This window comes from Gambusia affinis, linkage group LG24, assembly GCF_019740435.1.
Source record: "Gambusia affinis linkage group LG24, SWU_Gaff_1.0, whole genome shotgun sequence".
NCBI classification, from domain to species: domain Eukaryota; kingdom Metazoa; phylum Chordata; class Actinopteri; order Cyprinodontiformes; family Poeciliidae; genus Gambusia; species Gambusia affinis.
This window is the reverse complement of record NC_057891.1, coordinates 1,395,091-1,420,264: the sequence shown is the minus strand read 5'-3', so window position 1 is coordinate 1,420,264 and position 25,174 is coordinate 1,395,091. Positions and strand designations below refer to the sequence as shown.

The following is a 25,174-nucleotide window of genomic DNA, read 5'->3' as shown; positions in this document are numbered from 1 at the left end:
TACATATTTATATCCTGCAGGTTTGTGTTTTTTATTTTCATAGTTCCTCCTCTTCCTCACAGGTTACATAAAACGCTGCATGTCACCTTGCCCTCACTTCGATTTCTGATCATCCTGTTCCTTCACTCCACCAGGATTTCATATCTTTATCTCTTTTTTTTCCTTTTTTAACCTGTGCACTTCTTCCTCCTGAACATCTGCCTGTAGGAAATGAAATCTGACAGCCAGAGAGCAAGAGGCAGTGAAAACAGAAAAGCAAAAGGAGTTAGGGACGGTTGGCTGCTTCCTGAGCCTCCTGGCTGCCAGAGCGCTGAGAGTGGGCCAGAACCAGAACCAGAACCCGCTGGTGGGATAACAACTCCCAGCTGGCCTGGGAGTGACTGCTGATCCCAGACCAGGAGGATGAGGATGCTGCAGGGGGAGAAGAAGGACATTTGGGGCGCGATGAAGAACTTGGACGGATGGATGGATGAATAATTTCCTGGGACAAAAGAAACAAGAAACTGCAGCCGTTCAAAGCAGCATGCTCAGAAAAAAGCTAAGAAAAAAAGGTTCTTCTGTGTCACTTTCAACTTTTGATGCGATTTTAATCATTTTGTAGCTTTTATTCACTTAACAGACACAATTTTGACACTTTTTGACACTGCTAGGCGTCGTGTTTATTTATTTATTTGATTTGTTGATTATTTCATATAATTTCCCCTTAAACTTTGTTTCCATTTTGTACGTACTGGACAGAAATGTACAATGACAGTAAAGTCTTTACTTGCTTACTTTTTGCTGATCTGTCCCACAACATTTCAACTTAATTTCACTGAGGTTTGTGTCTGGAGGAGGTTCCTGTCGAGTTTCTCTTTGTGAAGAGCGTACCATCTGCAGAAGCAGAGAAGAAAACATATATTGTTGGTTTTGTGCGCCTGTCAGCTGTGATGCATCTCAACCTTGAAGGAGAGAAAAGACGGAGGCCGAGAACTTTCACTGACGCACCACTTTCATATCTGATTCCTCCAGAACGTCTTGGAGAGAAACCCAAAACATTTAATGATGCTTTTAATTGAAAATAATCTCAGCAGGGACCAAAACAAGAAGCTTTCACATGAAAAGTCGCTATAATTGCTAATATTTTCAAGGGGTTTGACGTCCTGGAGCTTTCACACCTCCAGACAAGATGGCCGGCCTCACGGGGAGGACGAGGAGGAGGAAGAGGAAGCTACACTCTTCCTCCCCTCGGTAGCAGCGAGGTGAGGAGCAGATGGTGCGAGAGATTGGAAACATCGTTTGGAGTCGGCCAACCCCGGCCTGATGGCAAGCTGTGCTGGCAGCGCCGTGTCGAGGAGAACGCGAGGGGTTTAAATCGCCTTACTGAGCAGAGCTGGCTCGCTTTATTCTGCGTATGCACATGGGCAGAGTTCACAGTGAGTGTGTGTGTGTGTGTGAAGATTTTCAAAAGTTTGCAACTGTGTGAGTGGCACTAATGAAGAGATAAACAACGATACGAGCCAGAGAGTTTCTGTCATTATTTCTGCAGGCTCGTTTTAAAATTAGCCTAAAATTCGAATGTTGCATTGATCATAATTTGGAGTAAACACTGAAAATGTCAGCGTGTGAAGATGGTAAACAAGTTGCAAGGAGGCTGTTTGTGTCACTCCTTGCCTGCTTCTACTTCTGGAAATAAAACTTCACTTCCTTTGGAGCAGGACGTGCAAAATCCAAGCAGAGAAAACATCAACTCTGAACATTTTCTTGACTTTTCCTCCACTGAATAGGATGCACAGATCTGAGGAAGAGAAGAGGTGATGGAGTCACTGGCTGCATTTCCATTTGAATTATGAAAACAAATAGAAATGCCAATTAGAAAAAAAGGAATATGATTTTCGCTAAAAAGTTTTTGCAATTAGATGAAGAGGTTTTTCAGTTGTTTCAGTCAGAATTGATTCATTTTGCAAAGTGATAAACACTGTCAGAAAAACAGCAACCTTGACTGATGTCTACCAATTTAATTTGTAGAAAGAACAGTTTAAATGCAATTACTTACTAAATACTTACTGGAAAAGCAACGCTCACATCCCTCACATTTACTAGCATGAAAACATTTAGCATCCAGTTTGATAATAGGTGCAACATATTTATTCTTAAATACTTGCAAGAGTTGAAAAGTGTCTGAAAGAATATTCAGGAAACAATTCAAGAGTCAAAATTGCTTGAGAAAGTCGGAAAGGTTTCGTCCTGAATGTGTTTTTCCTCCTCATGGATCGTTTATAATTGTATTTTTCCGTAACAGTTTAATTCTGGTTCCTAAGAAATTCCTCCAAATCGCCCAGAAGAATTCCTTAATTGTTCCCTAAATCACTGGAGTTTAATGGCAGCCAGTTTAAGGAAATGCCAGGGCAGCTGGGAGATCTTGGAGAGATAAGCGGCGCCAAAAAGCAGGGCTGATGTCACCCAGCCTGCCCTCTCCCTCTCCTTCTCTGCGTGGACAGAAAAATGTCAAGTGAGGAGTTTGTTTCCAAACCAAAAGGTAAAGCGACTCCTTCCAGCAGAGCGGAGTCCGTTGGGAAACGCAGCCATGCGAGAAACCAAAGCCGTCAGTTTCTCTTTACACTTGAACTGCTGAGCTGTAGCATCTCATACAGCAGGATTCTGTCTCTGGGAAATGACTCAACTTTACTTTGTAACAAGATAAGTTAATTTCAGCTCATTAATTCCAATAAAGTAGTCCCTCGAGACGGAGTCAGTCCTGACCACTTAAGACTCAGATTTTCCTGTAAGTCCTTCACTGGGATGGTTGACCTTCACTGTGGAGTCGATGCTATCGCACTTCTTAGCACCCTGGTGTTTGTTATTGGAGCCAGAGCCAAGCTAGCAGGTTAAATTAGCATCATTTTGGTGGGAACAGAAGAAGTTGGTAGATTTATTTTGTACTTTAACCAGATATGATGTATTTTCTTTCGGGACTTTTTATGGTGTGAAATTATTGGTGAGATGATGGATGGATGGAATTGAAAAGTCTGAAGCTGTTCCATCTGTCTGAATAACGTATCGTTTTCTTCACAGTGCCTCCTGTTGTTCGAAAGCAGAACTGCAGTGAATATTAGCTCACTTATTCATTACATAATCTGCTCTGAAAGTTAACATTTTCTGCAAATTAAAGTTGTTTCTGACACATTTCTTGCAGCTATCTGCTGGACTCAGCCTCATAAGCTGGAACCAACAAGTAAAAATCCTGTGAGCCTGAAGAGGATGAGAGTGAAATAAAAAAGAAAGAAGCAGCGATCGTCTCTGACAGGGAGAGAAAAAGAGCAGCAGACATGAAAAGAAACAGAGACACAGAGGAGGTCCTTGGCAAAGTCTTGTACAGCTGCTGAATGCTGTTACACAGCTCAGGAAGGCCAAAACTATTATATACGACTACACACACACACACACACACACATTGAATAAGCCTCCAAATAACCATGTGACTGGATCTAAACAGGAGGCGCTAATTCAACCCTCTTAGTCGTGTAAACATGTGCTCACTGAGTTTCTCATGGACGTGGAGACTCGGCTCTGGACCAAGTCTCTGAAGCGTAACAACAACACAGCCGACACAGCCACTTCTGCACTGTTTACATCCAGCTCAAGTGTGGCAAACACTGCTTTCCCAGAAGATGTTTCAGCCCAGAGAGGCTTGCAGAGTGTTTATGTAAAACTCCATTCACCGGTTTATATTTGTGTTTAATGGTAAAATTTTGTGCTGCATGAAATGCAAGAAACGACACCTGAGATCCCTAATTCATCCAACTGGATGGTGCCGATGTAAAAAGCATAACATCTCCAAAAATACACTATTTTGGTGTAATTTTGATGAAAGAAGCAACAAATCTTTGGACTTCTGTAGCTGAGAAACACGTTGCACTGTGAACACCAATCAAAGTTGGAAAACTTTAGGAAAGTTTAAACTTTTTACAACTGTATAGTCAGTTTGATATCTGGTTTTATTTTGTTATCTTTCAGTTTTGATCCTGTTTCAAGATATCATGAAAGTTGAATCACAAAGATAAACAAACAGATAATAATATCACTTCCCTGACGTTAATTTCATTCTCATGCTGAGGCCTGCAGGGGAACCTGAAACGATGCGGTCTGTAATCATGTCACGTCTCATCAGTCAGGTTTAGAAAAAGCTGCTGTGTTGGATTGCAAAAATAAAAAAGGAGCTCCAGTCAGCCTGAGGCATGCCGCTTGTGCTAATAATGACCTCATGCATATAACCCGCCTGACCCCGTGTGATCTTGTGAGCGAATGTAATGTTAGATAATAATTGTCACCCTGATTCACCTGAGAGGAGCATGGCTGGATTACAGACTGAGGTATCTATGCAGAAGTGATGAGAGTTTCAGGTTTACGTTATAGAAACTCACAGAGTGATTAGTTATAAACGACATGATTGAGTAACGTCTTCTCCACAAAACAAACATCTTCCCAAAGGTCTTCCAAACAGGTTTTCAGCACTTTAGCTGTTTTTTAAATCTAACAACATAAATAATATAAAAAAATGTCATTCACATTAACACAACTTAAAAATCAATTTAGTATTTCTAGTAAATTAATCAAGCATCACAAATGACTCAAATGATCAGTCTGCAGGAGGTTAATGCAGCTCTGATTGCAGGAGAAAAATAGCACAAAATCACACCTCCTCAGAATACCAATTAAATATGAACAATTTTGATATAAATAAAAGATTTGGAGATGAAAACCAATCCTGGTTCAGAAGTTTCCCAAATGTGAAAGTGAAATTAGTGGGAAAAATCAGGGCCTGCTGCTTGGAGGCCCTCTCAGCGGACATGGACAGGACTAAATAATCCCAGCCGATATGTTGGTCTGGAGCGCAGGGAGAAAGGATCATTCCAATCTTAAAGCCAAGCTGCCCTCAGGAACAAGAGGAAATCCTTCAGGGGTTTTCTGAGCAAAGAACATTTGGAGGGAAAACCAAAGAGCTGAAGAATTAAGTGGGTTTGAAAAAGAGAAATTAACCGTCAAAGGAAACAGAGCGGCTGAATATTGACAAACTGTAACAGGAACTCTCAGCAACGGCAATGCTGTCTGTCGCTTTTTGTCCTGCTTGCAGTTGCACATTGTTTTGAGAAGTTAGAGAATATTTTCTGGGATAAAAAGTTGATTTATTAGAATTCTACTAGAACCAGAAGAGACTGTCATGAAGAGGCAGCTTGTAGATGAATAATGCTTAATGAAAAAACTTACCAAAAAATCACTGGGAATGCAGGGAGCCAGAGCAGAACAAAAAACACAAGAACTAAAGACATCATGGAGGAACCAGCAAGGAATGGGAGAGATGTGACTGAATACTGGGAGTGCTGGGACAATAGACTGACCACACCTTGTTATAATGACACATGGATAAATCAACTGGAAACACTGAAGAAGGACTGAAGTAAAGTAAAATGGAAACAAGGCTGATGTAATTAAAATAAGAAACACAGTAATAATAGAACTTGAATGAAATAATCAAAAAGAAAACTGATGTTTTCTGAGCCAGTTCCAGGGAAATAACTCAGATTTTCTGGGAGCATGACCTATAAGTTTTGGGAAAGGAAAGGCTGTTTTATGTAGCTGTGATAAAAAAAAAAGAAAAGTAATATTAAGTAAAGTTAAAATATTCCTTTAAAGTTCCAGCCAGGTTTAGAGCTGGTACAGTCACAAAAACACAGTTTATACAAAGAAAGAAGCAAAGGAAACAATTTCTAGTTGATGTTTTTAGCAACGTAGCACCAAAGCTACTTTCTTGTGAATGATTATTACGATTGGACGAAGTGACTCTTGAACACACCTAGGCCTGTTTTCTTCCAGAAATCGCCCTATAATTTGCAGCTGCTTTCCTGAACGGTGGCAACACCTCGTCTAAAACGGTTTTGGAGTATCGGGTTACATTCCACGAATATCACGGCCTCACTGCGGCGTTGCATAAGCGCGGCGTCACGCTGGAAGCATCCTGCCACCTCGGCTTTAACGTGGTGTTATTTTCAAACCGGCCTGGTCATGCTGACATGTATGTTTGGGAGCAGAGGGCATTAAATTTAGAGCTGTCAGCGCCAAGCCGACTTCATTAGAGGTGGATGAGTTCATGTGTGTTTGACTCAAACCTTCAACCTTGATTAAGGGATGGAGGATGCAAACAGAGGTCAGTCTGGCTGGAACCTAGGGTGCATTGAACAGCTTGACAAAGGTCAAGATTTGCATCTAAATTCAGCTGCAGTGGCTCTTTATATGAGCTCAGATTATTAAAAAGCACTTGAGCCTCACAATAAATTGACCTTTCATTGGCTGTGGCTTACAAGTGCAACTTGCGTCATCATCCAGTGAGTTTATTCAATAGGAGAAAGTTGCATGCTCCTTATTCCCAATGCCCACATTAGTTCCACTCATCCACCTTCCTCGGCTCTGGTTTGCAGTTTCCAGGCTGAACCCACTAACCTTCAGAGAACCAGCAGTGGCATTCCCAGCCTCTGCTGCTGACAGCTCCAGCATGTTTGGTTTTAAAAACAGTAGCTGCCACAGATCAGGGCAGGCAAGCCGAGGATTAAGGAGGCGGGTGATACCTGCCACTGTGACAGAAGCTGTCGTTGCTGATTGACGATGCATGTGCATCGATTTGACCCGGAGTCCTTGAAAGCCTCCCTCTCTCCTCGGCTCCATCTGTGCAGGCAGCAGCTCCGAGCAGCTGAGGCCTCGTTCTGAAACTCCCCCTTCTGAGGTTCTGCAGTGCAGGTTCACACAAGGACAAGGAAGGCAGCTGGGTGCCAGATGAGAGCGGTAATTAGGCTGGTATCCACCGGGTTTTGGTTACAGGTGCAGATCTGCCTGCAGGGATGAACAAAGCTGTCAATGGAAAAGATCATTCATGCTGAAACAACAGAAAGGAGGGAAAGAGGGGCTTGGACGGCTCCTGCTACCGAGCAGCAGTGCCAAGACAAGATAAATCGCTCTGAGTGGCATCACGACAAGCCCAAAGCAGGAGTATAAATCATTTTGCACTGCGAGCTTTCAGAGCAGAAGGAGAGGCTTTTATTTTAGCCGCTTGTTTCTGGAGAGAGGAAAGAGCCTCAATGCTGCCCAGCAACATGAACACAGGATCATTCAGTCAGTCAGACAAAGGAGTTTCTTTTTATCACTTTGTTTTCCATTAATACTTCAGTTTTTATTGTTAGTTTCATAAAACTCTGCTTTATTTGTATCAAGATGCACAAAGAGACAAGATGTTTTAGTTTAATTACTCTTTATTTATTTTAGCAATCACAAGAAGAAATCAGAAGGAAGGAATCTTTTAATTTTCATAATAAATGTACTAATTTATTTAAATTTATTGCTTCTTTTCTTTCTTAACTAACTTTATTTTCCTTGTTAGTTTCTTGCTGAGTTTTATTAGTGTTAACATGGACACATATAGACATTTTCCAGCGTTTATTCATGTGTTTATTTATTGAAGAGGTTTCCATGTTGTGATTCTGAAGAAACTCACAGGCGTAAAGGAATCTGCTCTTTTATCTCTTCCCTTTTGCTCACCATCAAACCAGAAGCTAAAAGCAAAACACCAGGATGTTTATTGGAACACCAACTATGTTCCAGTCCCTCATTTTTCCTTATCTGTTTTCCTCTCTTGATGCCTGATTGCGAGGATATTTCAGCTCCTTCCAGCTTTGTGTCAACAGTTTATATCAGACTTACATTTCCTGGTGCGAGACGACAAGCACACCTGTCAACAGAGCCACCTACATACTTTAAATGCTTCACCTGGTTTGTTGTTGACTTAACAGGCCAGTGAGGACATGTAGTTCCCAACAACTGCTGCTCTTTTCAACCAGCTGCTGAGATTTTAATAAAATATTAATTCCTACTTTGGACAAAATGCAACAGATTTGGTGTCTTTGGAGCTTCTTTCTTTGCAACTGATTTTCAAACATCCAATTCTCTCTTTTTTGCTGCTATTTGCTGTAAAGTTGTGCATTAAATATACTGGCATAAGTAATATGATTTTATGTATTTTTCTTTATGTGTAAATCTCTTGTCTGACTGTGGGTATAAGTTTAAAACTCCCACTTTCTCTCTTTCATTTTTTTTGTGTAGTTTTCCATACATAAACAAACACTTCCTATGTTATCTGTCTAGTAAATTTAGGTGTAAATTATAGAAATTTTACTAAAAAAGGAAAATAATAAACTTTTTATACACATTTTACATTTATTTTTCTTTCACTCTCCTATTTTTTTAATTTGTAAAATCATATTTCTTTCTTCATGTTGTTTTTTTAATCTCCAAATGAATATTTCCATATTTATTTTAAGTTCATATGATTTACATTATCAATAAATGTACAATAATCAACACTTTTGTTCACTTCTTATGCATTTTTAGTTTTATTTATTTGTTTTTATTTTTTAAGCCATTTGACTAATTTTCTTCCATAATTTTCAGTAATTAGCTTTGTTTTGCACAGATATTAGTCTCGGATGCTGATTTAGCTGTTTCTACTCATCCTAACATGATGTCTTATTGCGTCCATCATGTTCTAACCTTGAAACGGGTCACAGCACCATTATACATGACCCTTAGGAGCAACATTGCAGCCTGATTTGAGCTCTGAAACCTGATCTTTCCATTCATCATTCATGCTGTGTCCACTTGGCCTCAGCGCTGCCCTGCAGCTCCCACTGTCACACGTTACAGACCCTCGATTGCTAACATTTCACTGCGTTCTCTCAGTTTCACATGTATTTACATCCTTCGTTGCTCTGCCATGCTGTCTATGAGCAACCTGCTTTTTGTTAAAAGCCCTTTGTCGATAAATTTGACTTCCCTTGACACTCAATACGGAGTCCATTAAGCTGCAGAGCCATGGGGTTACTCTGCACAAGGACCAGTGGTTCCAGTAAGGAATATGTGCTGAGCCCTCCACAGCAAGCATCATCATACGTAATTCAGGCCCATGTAATGCCATTAGAGGAGATTTGGCATCTGATAGTTGAGTAATGGGATTAGCTTCATGGGCAATAAATCTCCAAGACCAGGATGGCAGGTCTTCCCCACTCAAAGGGAGACGGATACAACATGCCACTTCCACAAGAAAGTCGTACTTTGAGTTTGAGGTAGTGAAGGAAAATGCAGCTGCAGGAGGGATGGTGTATGCATTCTTGCAGGATGGAAGAAACCTTACCTGCAACCACATCTGCAGTAGCTGGCGTATAAGATGACCATGTGGCTATTGTTGTAATATTAGCCTCACCTAACACAAAATAAACACAGAGTAATTCCAAGGTAAATAAAATGAGAAATAACCTTTACTTTTCCTGAGCTTGGGTTTCCAGGAATAGACTGAAAATCTCTGCATCTACTGGATCTAAATCCTCTCCTTCACCACAAACTGGGCTGTACTGGTTTCTCCAGCTGCAAGAAACAGGAGGTGTTTTTTTTTCTTGCTGGAGATGAAAGTCAACGCTCCAATGTAGAACAGGTGACTCAGCTTCCAGCACAGAGGAGAAATCCCCCGAGACCTTTGACCTCCTAATCGCTGAGCAGCGCTTATAGCTGGAGATCTGCTCCAGGCTATTAGGGAGATTAGTGTCACACAGATTTTGGGAGCAGGCCAAGGCTATATCTGTGCTTCATGGCATTCTCAGCATTTATTACTTAGCACCCAACCCATGTTGAAATCCAATATGTGACCTATAGTAGTAGCACATAGCTGCAGGCTGTAGCATGTGTGCAGACTGTGTTAAGCAACAGGGTTGCTGGATGGACATACGCTTGGTAGTTTGTTAGAAGAAGGAAAGTTTGCATTCTGGGTTTTCCTTTATGGTAGAAATGCCCCATAAGCTCTCCTTATTTAATTAGATCCTCCATGTAGCGCAAGAAATACAAGTTTATTGTTGCAATTTATTTACAAATATGTTGCATGTTATTACAAGTCTTTTTTTTAATGAAAAGGTGGACCTTCCAGCTCGGACCTCCCATCTTTTGTCGCATCGGGACAAACCAGAGTATAAAACAAGCAGCCTCCCAGAACAAAACAATCCATAAGCTCGTAAAGCCGCTCAAACAAGCTCCAAGGAGTTATTCAGCTTCCTACCGGAAGTGTGTGGATTTTACCTCCAAAGTAAAAGTAAAACTCATGCAATGTCAAAACTTGAGCAAAAACCAAATAAATTGATATTTTAGTGTATAAATGAATATAAAAAAGGATTTTTCAGAAAACATCACAATTAATTAATAAACAAACGGCACTGGTTCAATATTTGTTGAGTTCTCCATGGAACATAATTTCTAAATATTTGGGGAAAATTTCCATATTCTGGGATTTTTTGAGCACATTTCTAAAACACTAAGAATATTTAGAGGGGGCTCTCAAGTATTAGTCGATGTTAGGTATTCGTAGACTGTTGTGATCCTGACTCCCTGACTAATACCAGGGTTCCAATGAGCCGTAATCTTTTATTCTCCTAAATATGGTCCCAAAAAAATTAATGTTTCAAATATATAATCCAATTTCTGCATGCTACAGCTCATTTTACTAGAAACTTTGGCCAAACTTTTGCCCAAATCTTCTGAGCATCCAAATTATTATTGGCACTACAGCAGCAATTGCAGATGATTTTTCTAACCTGGAATTTGAAATTCTCACTTCCAATGACAACATTATATATATATATATATATATATATATATATATATATATATATATATATATATATATATATATATATATATATATATATATATATATATATATATATATATATATATATATATATATATATATATATATATATATATGACAGGCTTGGAATCATTATTCCAAGCCTGTCAGCAGGTTAGCTTTCAAACAAATGGAATATACTATAAAAACCTACATTCTGCAATAGGTGTTAAGTATTCTTGAACATTTTTATTTTATTTGTATTTATTTAGAAAAAAAAAGAAAAGTATTTACCTTGTGTTTTACTTTGAAAATGATTACCGGATGCGGGACAGCTCAACTTGGCATAGCTGACGCAGATCAGTGACTCCATCTTGAAATTGTCCCGACCCGAGGAGGAGACGGACTTGGAAAATCCTGCTCGTCCTACATGGATTAACTGTAGTTTTGCCCAATTATTCTGTCATAAAACACGGTTTTCGCCCCTTGTATCGAGTTATTTCGACGGAAGCGGTTGTTTGGCCCACTTTGGAGGAGCGTTTCACTCCGCTTGGAGCCCTTTAATCGGTTGTGTCCCTGCTGGAGCGGCCGGAGCTGGCTGTGGTTGTGGCCGGGCAGCCCCGTCGGACAGTCGGGCGAAGCGCAAGCTTCCACACGGATTTAAACATCAAAAACTGCTTTTAAACCCACAATTTTCAACTCGAAGACTACGAAGTGGCGTTTTTAAGAAAGAAAGAAGTCATAATTTACGGCTATGTTCCGGAGCTCGCCGAGGAGAAGTTTGATTAAGCACCCGAGTGCGCTTGCTGTGGAGTCCGATGGATGTTAGCCCAGCCCCGCTGTGGCTCGGCTCTCTGCGCCGCTCTTCTAAAGGCTCAGTTTGTCTGCCCATAATGCTGCTGCTGACCTCGCAAGTGTATGAAAACACTGGCACTGGTGCCACCAAGTCGCCCTCCATTGCTTCGCTGTAAAACCTGGAAATACCACCCAGCATTTCCTTCTCCCCCTCTCCTGTTTTTGGGACTTGTAACCTGGAATATTTTGGATTTAGCCTCTATTTTCTTTAAATATGCAAAATTTCCAGAGACTGTTCTTCTTTGGGCAGCAAGACATTAAATTCTAGATTGTTTTTTAGATTTTTTTTTCTTCATTTTTGTGGAATTTGAGCTTTTATAAACCCATTCTTTTTGTGGACACATTCGGATGGAAAATGGGAGACGCTACAAAACTGGCCATTGCCGTTTTCCTCATCTCCTGCTCTTCAGGTGGGTATATCGATGCTATGCCTGGTCTTATATTGTAATGTTTATTACCTCTGCAGAATGCAATACACAGCATGTTGCAGGATGCATTGAATGCAACACAACGCAGACCTGTGGGAAGGAAAGGAGGGTGGAAAAAACAAATTCCGTCAACCTTTTCTGCAGCCCACTTGTGTGGCTGTGCATGTTTCATATTTAGTCAGCTCAAGATGGGGCCTTAAGGCCCTCAAGGGGCCTTTGTGGAGCTCTGAGTGAGACATGTTGCTAGAAATTGGGTCTGTTTAGTTTAAGTTAATTAGGAAACAATAAGAGGCAGTATAAGGAAGGACTGTGCACTGGGAATAAATAGATTATAAGCCCAAATTTAAAGTCAAATGGTTGTGTTTTGAACGAGGCTCTGCAGTGGGTTTTGTTGGTGTATTATATATTTTTCACTCTCAGTATATTCACTTGTTGAACAAATGCAAACAAGAAGAAAGGAAGTCTGGTGAGGCAGAATTAAAAGCGTATTACAACTACATTTTAGTTATTTTATGTGAAATAGTGGTAACAAAGTCAAAAAACTGTTGTTGTTTGTTGTTTTATTTTTTAATGTACATTGTGAAAGAAGTTGTTCTACTGAATACGCTGAAATTGACCAAAAAGTAAGAGATTATTCATTATATTGTATATTTTATATTGTATATAATATAAAAAGTATTGGACTGAGCACAGAACCCTGTGGTACACCACAAGTAACATTCAGCTACTTATTGATTAGAAGACGTGGATTTTTTATTGTTGAAGTAGTTTTGTGCTGAAATTAGACATTTTTGGTTAAAAATTTAATTGTAGAGTTATTAAATGCTAAGTTACATGCTGAATTTCAAACTTTTTGATATTATAACAAGATATTCTGTAAGTTTTATTTGATTTAGGTTGTCTTTTTAGTGATTGGTGGGTTTCTTTTATTCAGCCAGAAGATCATTTATTTATTATATATTCACCATTTAAATTAGCATCAAATAATGTTCTACCTTGACCCTTTTTTGTATTTTAAATATCTCGGCTACATTTGGAAATTAAGGTGAAAATTATTTCCAATGTATGATGGAAACAGGAGGAGAAAAAGGCCTGACATGTGATTTTTGGAAACGTTAATGGACTATTTTGAAGATGGAATAAAATGACACACAATATTATTAAGAGGAATGAGGATGAAAAGGATAAAAATGATGCTCAAGGTACGTTTGAGTGACTTTGAAACAATTTTTAACTGCAGGAACAATGTGGTGGAACATTTTTGCAGTTTTAAATCTCTTCATGAAATTAATGAGTAATATCCCATGTCTGTTAGTCATAGTATGTTAGACTTTAATAGGTTTACAGTTAATTATACACCCCCTTTCCTCTTTCTACGTCCTCATTTTCCTAAAGTTAAACGTCACACCAGCATGGTGACGAACAGAACAAGGTCAACCACAAAGTGCTGTCTGGTTTTTCTTCTCTTTCTGTTGTGTTTTTTTGCACAACATTGTTTACGTGGCGTTGAAAGTCAACTCTTGCGTGATGCTAAAAGTCTTTTATTTTTTAACTCCAAATATTTTGGAGACGTTACAATAAAGTCGCCGTTGCAGACCGAGACTGGTGTTACTGGGTTTGCTGGATTTGCAGATCAGAGATTTGAGATTGCAGTTTTCAAAGTGACGGTTTTGTGTTACCTGATGCTTCGGCTTGGAAGTGGGAATTGCCTAATCGGAGGTTGCACAACAGAAATTAAGCCTGGAGGCAGAATTTTCTAAACCGCTTTGGAAAAGAAACGCGGCATATCAGTGCTAAAGCTCAACCTGAAGAAGTAGAGGAAGGATGGGAGGTGAAAACAATCTCTCACGTCGCAGTGGGATAGTTTCACAGGGAGGTGCCTCGAGTGTCTGTGAGCATTTGGGTGAAAATGAAAAGCTTTCTCAAATTGGGTAATAGTCGGGGTTGCTCGAGTGTGAGCCAGGTGCTGTCTGTGTTTTGCAGAGTGCAGCAGATGATTATTCTACTCGCTCATTACCGTCTGAAGTGGGGAAATGAATGGTTTCCACTCAGAGTGGGATAATAACTCTCTGGGAAAGCCGAGTGGAACTGGCACCGCTCACAATGGCACCAAGAACCCGGTGATAAGGGCAGAGCACTTAGCCAAGAGGGATTTTTATCTGATGAGGCCAAAAGAAACACGTAAGGGTTAAGTTTGTTTGTCATGGCTTGTGGCCATGACACACCGTGTCTGTATATCTGTTGGTTTTCAGAAAAACTCCATGTAAGCTGCTCTTCAAGCTAAAATAGGCAGGAAATGAAAGTAGAAATGGTCCAGTACAAGTTCAGTTTTTTAAATGTCAAAATAACATTTTACTGAAGCTACGCATTAATGTTAAAGTTTAATTTTGTGCCTAGAGGTTTTTTAAAAATCCCTTTAAGACTGTCGGCCTGTTCACTTCTTTGTCAGTTTATATCCATATTTTGATCCTCGACTTTAGCATTTTAACTGACCATCGCTAACCGTCGCTAACCGTCGCTAACCATCGCTAACCATCGCTAACCATCGCTAACCGTCGCTAACCGTACCACCAGAGATTTAAAGATGAGCAATACAAGCAAATGAGGCGGATTAGCAGAGCTTGATAATGTCATCCATACACATTATTTGATGAGTTAAAATAATTTTCTTACATTAAAGCTATTTGTGAAGAAGTTGATTATTATGTTTAGAATGAGACAGTGGTGACTTTCAATGATTTTTATAAGATATAAATCAACTTGAAGCTGATGGTCTTTAAGATAGTAATCTGACATTTATCTGTTGTTTTCTTCCCTCATATTTACATTTTGATACTTGCACAAATGCACCACCTATTGTTTTCTGAATGTATTTGGACTTCATCAGAAAATGCATAATAATAATAATAATAATAATAAAAATGCAACATAGAAAAACATATATGTTTTTAAGAAAGATTCTCAGTTTTAAAGTTTAAAAACGTTATTGCAGTAAAACTTTTACACTAGGTTGTAGTGCTTTTCTGCTCATTACTGGAGACTTATTTTCAGCTGTAAAATAAATTTTCACATTTGTGGAAGAAAACACCATTTTATTATGAGATTATTTTAGTTTTTATCCATGTAATTAAAACAATGCGCAGCTCATTAATCATAAACTAATCAAATATTTGGCTGCTGTTTTCATATTGCAATTTATAATTCTTAAAGTGAAGATTGTTTTACCACCCACAGAGTTATACCTAAGGACAGTTTTAGAAAAGCAAATTAACCTAAAGATTATGTTTGGACTGTGGGAGGAATCCACACATTCATGAAGAACATGTGAACTTTGAACCCAGGACCTTCTGGATCAGTGCTGCAGCTTTAATTGCAGTTTAATTGCATGATGCATTGAGGAACCGAGGGGAAAAACAGACTTCTTGTTTGTCAGAATTCTAGTTTGACAAGAAATGATCGGTTCAGTCAGAATAAAGAAAAGTAAAACGGTTTTTAAACGATGTTCCTCCCCCGCGCAGCTGCTAATCCGTCCCAGATCATCAGTTTTACAGGCGACCTCTGCTGCGAGCCTGAACTGCAGATCTGTAAATATTTACAGTGCGACTTCATCCCAGACAACACGTCCAGAGATTTCAACTCCACTCTGAAGATTTGTCTTAATCCTCATGCTTCCCCATTTCGTGTCAGGAAACTGTGTCAGCACATAAACCCGTTTATACAGCTTACATCCATTCATATGGACAGACGTTGGAACAAACGGACAGACTGATGGTTTCAGTTTTTTATTATTATTAAAAGGGAGATTTTAATCTCCAGTGTTGCTGCAGACAACAAACTTTGTGACATCGTCCCCCAGATGGTTAATCATTATTAGACATGATGGGACTGAAGTGCTTTTCTGAGGTGAATATTTACTTATTGAAGACACTTCCTTCCATTTCACCACATTTTGACCAAAGGTGGTTATTGCTCACTTTTTGATTTGAAAAGAAATTGTGGACTTTCACATATTTAACTTTGTTGTGAATTTTCTCTGATCCTCAAAGGCTCAATGTAATTTACACCAGGAATAAACAGCATGTAGTTACATTTTGGGATGATATTTTGTGGCAGCAAACAAAAGGTTGTTGTCATGGAAACAATTGACAGACTAGGTGAACTAAACCATCTCCACCATGCTTTGGTTTTTAAAAACATCATAAATCAGTAGATTATCAACCTAATGAGATGATAAAACTCAAAAACAATCTCGACACAATGAAGTTATTATGTCAAAATGAGATTGTCATATCCTGTGACAAAACAGGCTTCAAGTTTCTTATTTTGATAAAACAAGACATTCAAACCTAAACGTAGTTCCTGGTGGGAAAAGCTGCCAACACCTGAATGTTTGTTACCTTTTATGGCCGTCGGGGTCGTTTTGACTGCTCATCCTGGATTTGGACAAATTAGGATTTTTTTTTAAATGAAAGATTTTGTGTTTAGATGAATTTAAGTGTGTTGCCACCAGTGCAGAGTTTGCTTCTAAATCTTTACTCTTCCTTATCTTCATCTTCCTGCTGCCATGTTTTTCTCACTTCCCACAGATATGTCCTCCCTCTGTCTATAATATGTCCTCCTGCATTATGCATGGGGTCCAGTGGCACTGGTGTACTTGTTAAGGCCCGGCGTTGTCCTGGTTCTCCCCATCGGGCCCAACTAGCCCTGACTGTTTCCTCATCATGAAAACAGCTCAACTGTTGCTGCTGCTTGTTTTGACTGGTCCTGCACCAGTTGGAGCACTGTTTATATTTTACTGGGTATTTGGACTATTTCTTATTGTAAGAACTGAAATGGATTTGTTTTTGCATTAATGCAAGTGAACAAACCTTTGCTGCAGTCGGAGGAGTTTATCTGCCACTGAGGGGATTTTCCTGAGCAGCACAGATTTGTTCTAACCTGCTGCTGGAGGAAAACCAAATCGATGGAGATTTCTCAGTGTGCCAATAGTCAAATAAAAAAAAAGTAATGTTTGCACATGCTGTTTACCTCTTTAGAAGAGTTCTGTGTGTGTGAATAAAGATTTCTAAAGCTCTGGAGAGTTTTTAGATTTGGAGGAGTGTTTTATCTTGATGCGTTGGTCCAGAGCGCCTTTTACTGTAATTAATGCGTACTGCAGATGTTGCTTTATGTGCATGGGAGAGTTTGAGTCTAGACAGGCTGGCTGCTCCGACGAAGGGGCTCGCTTTGATCCTTGATTAAAAACCGCGAGCTGTACATTCATCATGCTCTCGTTTCAGGGTCTCTGGAGGGCGTCACACTCCCCACCCCAACCCCTCCGCCTTCCTCCACCTCTTTGTCTTCGGCTGTCTCCCGGTGATGCTGTGGGCTCGTCATCAGCCTGTTGCTCCACCTGTAATCTAATCCCAATTAAAAATACCCAGCAGTGCTTGGATTTTATTTTGGCAGCGGAGCCTCGTGACGGGCTTGTCGTTAGTTTCCACTAAATATATAGTGGCAGAAGTCATTGAGGTCGTGAAAGAGACGGCGTACCTCGTGTGATGACTCACAGCGGAGCGGGAATTCAGATCGTAATTCTGCAGCTTAGATTTCACCCTGATCTCTTAAAAAAACGATTTTTGGTTTGAAGATGCCGCACGTGAACACGTGAGTGCAAGGAGTTTGTACCCTACCACTGATAAGGAGGCACTTTAAAAGGCTCCTCCTGTGAAGAATGCGCGGTATGCAGCGCGGTATGCAGCGCGGTATGCAGCGCGGTATGCAGCGTGTCATGCGTGCGCTTCTGCTGCTGCAGAGACACCCAGGTGCTCTGCAGACCTGTCCGACCAGCAGCTCCATCAGCGCTAATTGAGGAGGAGACGGATGGGCTCGGGCATTCCAGTGAGGATTAGAAGGATTGGATTCAGTTGCTGAGTGTGTTGGTTTTTAATGCCCCTCTTGTTCCTCCCCCCTCGCTGCCATGGGAAGACTGGTGTCTTTGTGAGCGGCTCCGGCGAGCCAGCCACCCCTGCCGTGTCACAACAACGTCTGATTGAGTGTTAATGTAACACTCCAGAGAGTTCCTGGCTGCTCTGTGAAAACACTGGACTGTAAACCAGCGAGAGTCCTCTCCTACCAACAGCTCAGCCTCAGCTGCTGGTGGGGAAACATGGAAGCAGTGGGATTATATAACCTGGACCCCTGAAAACAACCTGAGGAGGTCCAGTCCTACGTTTAATGATTTATCTAAACATTTCTTCATCCTTGATTTAAACCATCATACAACTTAAGGGACCGTTGAATGCATGAAGTAACTGCAGAGGTTTATCGATTTTCTTAATATTATATAAAAAGGCTTACATGTGTCCATGCACCCTTCAAATAAATGTTGCGACTCATCATTAAAGTTTCCTCAAGCAGTCATTATGTCATTAAGGATCTCCAGTAGCAGTCAGTCTTGCAACAAACCTAAAGACGCCTCTGACCAAAGACTGTTTCTGTATGACAATGACATGTCCTAGATGACATCAGCGGTTTAAAATTAGAATAAAAATGTAGATACATTTTAGTCAACGTCTCTGGAATTGTTTTTGTCGGTCAGGTGACTCTTCAGCTTTTAAGATGGTAATCAGTTGCTCCGGGTTGTAAACAAACAATACCTTGTTGCCCTGGTTACGCATTATAACAACTGTGCAAAAATTAAAATGCACTGCATGCAAACCAGTGGGAATAATTGGCCAAACATGCAACCCCTCAACCAAAAAACGTCTCACCAAAAGTCTAGAAGAACAAATCAGAACTGAGCTTTGCTCCAATAAATATGTAACTTAAACATTCTCCTGAACTGGTTAAAGATCTTAAAGTAAAAGCAAAAGAAAATCCAAAGATCAAGTTGATCTGGTGACTAAAAGTACATTTGGAGGATTCCAGACATCACTTTTAAATCTGGGAACATTGCACCAACTCTCAAGCATGGAGGTGGCAGCATCATGCTGTGAGGCCTGAATAATTGAAGCTTGGAAAGAGCTGAATGCTCCAGCAGAACAATAACCTTAAACATGAATCCAGCTTCATTTTTAAAGAGTGCAGTCAGCAACATTCCCAAACTCCTAACCTCAACTTTATGGAAAACTGGATTTAAAAATCATATTATATCTAGAAGAGAGGTTGAAATGTATCAAATGTCAAGAACAGCAAGATTTCCTCAGAAAACTTGCTAAGCCAGGCGGCTTCAGACAATCATTCATCCAGCGGCCCATTGTGTTTGAGCCAAAACATGTTTGAGCCAAAACATGTTTAAAGTTGGCAGAACATGTGAAAATATCAGGTGGTAATTATGTGTTTCTGGAAGATTAATACCCGAACACCAATTATAAAGTTTAAAAACTTAAATAAATAAGCAATGCTTAGCCTGGTGGGGGCACAAGTAAAACCTGGCGGCCCGCCAGGATTATAATACACTGGAGGAAACCCTTAATAATAAAACTATAATGCAGACGGTGTTCAGCAGGATCTTCCAGTTCACTCAGAGGTGGGCCTCCATGCTGCCCCCGGCGGCTGATCCCTGTGATATCCAGAGCACTAACATCTTTATCCAGGAACTGCCCTCAAGGCAAGTAGGTGGGATGCATATCTTACCAGGAAGACAGGAAACAGAGGAGTGTAGCGGTGCTTCCACTGATTAGCCGGGAACTGTGCAAAAGTCTGAATCATTCCTGCGTTTTCAATGCGTGAAATCTATTGGATTTATTGCTCTGGTATCGACTCCCAGTATGGGGAGGATGAGGGTGTGGAAACCAGCAGCTGGAGGCTGCGACCTATTGCACATATTAGGAAATAATCCAGGCTAAAAAACATTTCTGTCTGGAAAAAGAAGCTGGACGGCCGGGATGTGACCTTGGGATCGGCGTCGGAGGGAAACCAGCAGAACGCCGCTCTGTCCTGCATTTCTAACGGTTTACAGTAGGAGGATGTGCTCTGAATAGTCGTAGGTTTGGCAGAGCACCTTCACATGGAGACACCGCTGCACGGGGATGAAATTTAGACGGATTTGTTTATGGCTGTTGCTCTAACTGAGCCTGACAGCTTCCAAAACAGCTCAGCTTGAACCCCTGATGACCCCAAAGGCTTGTCAATTCTTTTTATTTCCCTTTGCCTGTATCACCGATCTGCATCCGGTGCAGCCTGGTTCTCTGCCTAGTCCTCTTCTTTCTACTTTAAGCACTTTAAGTTGTCTTTACACACTCAACCTACAGAAAGACTAGTTTTATCTCATCCACTTATGTATTTTCTTTGTTGTTTATGTTTTATTTGTGCAGTTTCCTGTCAACTTAACATTTTTTAAAATATGTTGGGGCTTTCCTAGATTTCTTGGGGAATTCCTGAACAAACTTTGGTGTTTTTGGCCAGATTTTAATTGATAGACCAACACTGGGTATTAAATAATTACCGAATAGAACCAGTTGGATTTAAACGTCGCCTCCCTGTTTCTATTTCTCAACTTTCACAACTTACTTGAAGTGAATGTTCTCTTGTTTTTCCTATGAGGACGAGTAGCTATAGGTGCATAACCAACCCAAGTTGGCGCTCTCAGTGAGATGAAATGAATGACTTGTATGTGGGATGAGTGCAGCCAGGTGCTGCTGCTGCTGCTGTGATTACAGATTTCTCCTGAATCAAGTCCCACATGCAGGAGCCGCATTTAGCCGGTTCTTGAGTCACGTATGGGGGGCGGGGGAGGCATGAGTGTCTGGTTGCATCAGCACCAACAACAAGCGTTGCTGGGAAGAAAACAGCGCCCAGCTCTGCACATAGCACTTTGACCTGCTGACCTCTGACTAAGTTCATTTTTCAACCCTGTGCAGGAATGTTTAAAAAAGCCCACAGAACCGTACATCACCAGGAACGCAGATGATAAGTTGATCCTTGGAACAATTTCCATCATAATGAACAATCCCCGCTGCTGGCAGCTGCACAAAAACGGGCCCTTGATGAATGAGTTGTTTACCCACTTGAGTTCAGCACCGCGCCGCCAAACGCCAAAGCGCCACTTCAATATGAGGCTCCAAAACAGGAAGCCGGAGCTGGTTCATGTGTTTTAACAGGCTAAATAAGTGATACGACATCCTGTTTTAATGCAGTTATCAGCTCAGAACGAGGCAACAGCAACAGAACAACACCTTCAAGTGGAGCTGGAGATCTGCCAGGGAGGCTTGGCTGATCATTTCCCACCCAGCATGCACCTCACCGGCCACCAGCGTCTCCCTCCAGCTTGGAAAGAGCTCTCTTTGCAAGCGGAGATGTGGAGCTCGTCCCCTGTGATGTTTGGTTTGACTCTGTGGAGCGCTAGCCTCTTGTTTTGCAGAGAAGTGCAGCTTGACCCTTCCTCACAGAGAGAAAGGGAGTGTGTTTGGAAATCCTTCAGGGAGAAATTACTCATGATTATGTTTCACAACTGGGCAAACACAATGGGTCAGGACTACATCAAGCACTTCAACATCCTGAAATGGATTATGTATGCTTCTATCTTTTAAAAAAAAATCACATTTTACTGTTTATCTTTTCTAGAATGCTTGTTCAAAACCTACATTTTAAACTTTTTAGCAATAATCAACACAAATATTGTAAATATCTACTCTTGCTGTAATTCAGCTCATATTTTGTCAGTAATCAACAGCAGTGCAAAGTTTAACATGACTGAATGACTGCTTTGGTTTCCACTGATGTGATTCAGTTCAGTAAATTATATCCAACTGTGTAAATATTATTATTTCGTCCATCAAGTTGTCTCTTAAACATTTGTCTATCTGTCTGTCCAGCCATCCTTCCAACCGTCCATTCATAATTTTGCCCTTCCACCTATTAACCAGTTTGTCCAGGCATTCATATTTAAAGGTTGACCTCTGTTGGAAATGTGTGGAATAATGTCGTGATCCAGGTTGAACATTCAGGGTCGTAGGTGTTGTTTAAGAAGAAATAGTTTGTCCTCTTGGTTTGGGCGTCTTTCAGCATTCGGGTCGACTCGTACCAGTTCACCTGTTGATCTCCAGATGAAGTTATTCCTCAGTAGTGGAATGTTTCATCCTCTCTACAGAAAACAGTCCGTCGGATGAGTTGCATTAACTCTTTGCAGCTTTATTCTCTGTAAAGATCTCCATTGTAATGGAGTTATTTTTTCCTGCTGGAATGTAAAGTGTTGTAATGATCTGAGGAAGGCTAACATGCATTTCCTTTTCATATTAAAAGCTCAAAACCCTGGTGAGCTGAAAAGTGGGTCAGGTGTTTAGACATTTTGCAGGGGAGGTATTGCTGAAATGTCCACAGCTAAAGTAGGTCACAGTTCTGCTCGATAAATCTCCGCTTTGAGTTGAACAGAGAGCTGTGTCTCAGTGAAATGCTACCAGGTCACTCCTCTCCACCTGAGGAAAGAAAACGGACCCGCTTGAACTTAAAGTTGAGAACAGAGAAGCTGACGGAGGGAAACTGAGCTGGTTGCTGGAGTCTCTTGGACTCCATGTGAGTTTTTTCTGCCAATATGAGCATGCAGGTGATCACTTTTCATTCACTTGGTACTAAATGCAAATTGATGTCTGGATCTATGTAAAAGTTGCATTGTATTGGGTCATTTTGATTGATTTTTTTCTAATAAAAAGTGGCAGCATCATGAATGGAGCCAGGCGGTTACCATAGCACCCGACAGCGAGTTGCTTAAAAGATGCCTTGTTGAACTGTGTAACCCCAATTATTGATCCTGAAACACTTTTTCAAGTCTTCATCTTTGTTCTGAGAATCTATTTCTATCTTATCTTACATTCATGCATCTCAAGGTTCTCTCCATCTCTGTTGTCTGACTGATTATGACGAAGCGGATACAATAAGTCTGAATTATCTCCAGCGTTCGGGTAAACAAAGCGAGCCGGTCCTTTCATGTCATCTCATTCCACTGTGTGAATATGTCCGTTCAGACAAAGCTGCTTTTTCTCGTTCGCTGCTGGGTGGAAACCAGACCGTTGCACAATCCAGCGGCTTCCCATCATATCTGCCTTTGTAAACTTCAGTACAAACCAGAAGATTGATTCTTGTGCTTTATGTCCTTCATATCCGGGCAGCTATAGCTCACCTTTGGCAAGCGGCTCCATATCTTGTCACCTGTGATTGATTGGAGCTCTTAGCAGCCATGTTTGCATTTCACATGGCTCCAAGCTCTTTGAGATGACGCTCTGCTCTCGCAACACTTAGAAATAAATTTTTAAAAGAAGAAAAGCTTAATTTAAACATGTAGACCTTAAAGCTGCAGGTCAGAAGTGAATTGATATAAAATGTTTTTGTTCTCCTCATGATTTAAAACATTATTTATTTATGTATTTTTATTTTAAAATATATTTAAGTATAAAACCTTTATATAGAATTATTCTTTTTAATTATTTTAACTAAATTTATTTTGTTTGAAAACTTACTTTATTTTTCAAATTGCTTGTAATTGAAGATAAATTATACTTTTGAATTTAAAAATAAATAAATTAAAAATATTCATTTACAAATATTTGCTTTGAAATAGGCCTGTAACAATAAACGATAAATCAATTAATCGTATGATAAATTGAAACTATCAACGTCATTTTAATTATTGGCTTTATTGTCTCTTCCAGCCTTTTTCTTGTACATTATTAGTTACCATGTAATTAAGAAAACCCTGTCCAGCTGGGGTTTGCTCAGCTGGATGAGGAGTGGTGCTAATAACGCTGAGGTAAGTGGTTCAATCCCTGTGCTGGTCAATAGAAATGTAAAGACTTTCAGACAATCAATACTTCAAAATGAAAAAGGGTGGAAAATAAAATCAACACTTCAAAATAAAAATGGTTGAAAAATAAAATAAATACTTAAAAATAAAAAAGGGTGGAAAATAAAATCAACACTTCTAAATAAAAATGGTTGAAAAATAAAATAAATACTTCAAAATGAAATACTGCTGGAAAAAACCTTTAAGCATGTTGATTTTGAAAAACATAACAGCTTTTCATCAAATCTTCATTGTAGTTAGGTCATATAAGTTTTTCCTATATTAACGAAGACGTGAGATTTTATGTGTGGCTGGTTAGCTCAGTTGGTCAGAGCAGGGTGCTTATAAAGCCGAGGTCATGGGTTCAATACCCACACTGGCCAATTGAATTATAAATTTTTTCATAAAGTCAGTTGTTCAAAATAGCAGGAGGCTGTATATTTAACCATTATGCACATTGATTTTGAAAGACATTAGAATATGAGCTCTTTATTCAAATCTTCATTGTGGTAAGATCATGTAAGTTGTGTTAAATGCATGGAAACTCAACATTATGAGTTACCATGTATTTAGGAAACTTCTGTCCAGCTGAGTTAGCTCAGCTGGAAAGAAGCTGCAAAAGTTGTGGTGTTAATAACGCTAAGGTAGGTGGTTCAATTCCTGGACAAGGTGTGGTGCTAATAACACTACGGTAGGTGGTTCCTTTCCCATACTGGTCAATGGAAATCTAAAGTCTTTCAGACAAACAATACTTCAAAACTAAAAAGGGTGTAAAACAAAATCATCACTTCACAATAAAAGGTTGCAAAAATAAAATCAACACTTAAAAATAAACAAATGTGCAAAATAAAATCAATACTTAAAAATAAAAAAGGGTGAAAATTAAAATCAACAATTCAAAATGAAAAATTTTTGGAAAATACACTTTTAAGCCTGTGGATTTTGGAAAACATAACAGCATTTCTACAAATCTTCATTGTACTTAGGTCATATAAGTTTTTCCTATATTAACGAAGACGTGAGATTATATGTGTGGCTGGTTAGCTCAGTTGGTTAGAGCAGGGTACTTATAAAGCCGAGGTCATGGGTTCAATACTCACACTGGCCAATTGAAGCAATTATTGTTTCATAAAGTCAGCTCTTTAAAATAGCAGAAAACTGTATATTTAACAATTATGCACATTGATTTTGAAAAGCATAACAGCATTTCTTCAAATGTTCATTGTAGTGAGCTCATATACGTTTTTCTTATATTTTCGAAGATCTAATATTATGTGTGGCTGGTTAGCTCAATTGGTTAGAGCAGGGTAGTCATAAGGCCAAGGTCGTGGGTTCAATTCCCACACTGGCTAACAGAAATATAGTCTTCATGAAGTTATTTCTTTTTAATAGCAGGAGGCTGTATTTTTAACCATTATGCACATTGATTTTGAAAAACAT

The 25,174-nt window shown here is 39.8% G+C and overlaps 1 protein-coding gene, 1 long non-coding RNA gene and 1 other non-coding gene across 4 annotated transcripts in view; 2 read left to right on the top strand and 1 right to left on the bottom strand.

The window, feature by feature from the left end:
* Positions 1-86: 86 nt before the first annotated feature.
* On the bottom strand, positions 87-11,072 carry LOC122826997. Its single transcript, XR_006369910.1, has 3 exons — positions 10,988-11,072; positions 6,603-6,864; positions 87-873 (listed from the first exon to the last, which is right to left on the bottom strand). It is a non-coding gene; the product is annotated as an uncharacterized LOC122826997 (long non-coding RNA).
* Positions 11,073-11,091: 19 nt separating this feature from the next.
* The window catches only part of acvr2ab (activin A receptor type 2Ab), a 42,862-nt gene continuing 28,779 nt past the window's right edge, over positions 11,092-25,174 (top strand). The window contains exon 1 of one of the 2 annotated variants that reach the window (XM_044109447.1): positions 11,092-11,958. In XM_044109447.1, coding sequence (XP_043965382.1) covers positions 11,904-11,958 — 55 coding nt within the window. In that variant the 5' untranslated portion in view covers positions 11,092-11,903. The remainder of the gene's footprint in view (positions 11,959-25,174) is intronic. The other variant, XM_044109448.1, reaches the window with a different exon arrangement.
* Positions 24,044-24,117, top strand: trnai-uau. Its single transcript has one exon. It is a non-coding gene; the product is annotated as a tRNA-Ile (tRNA).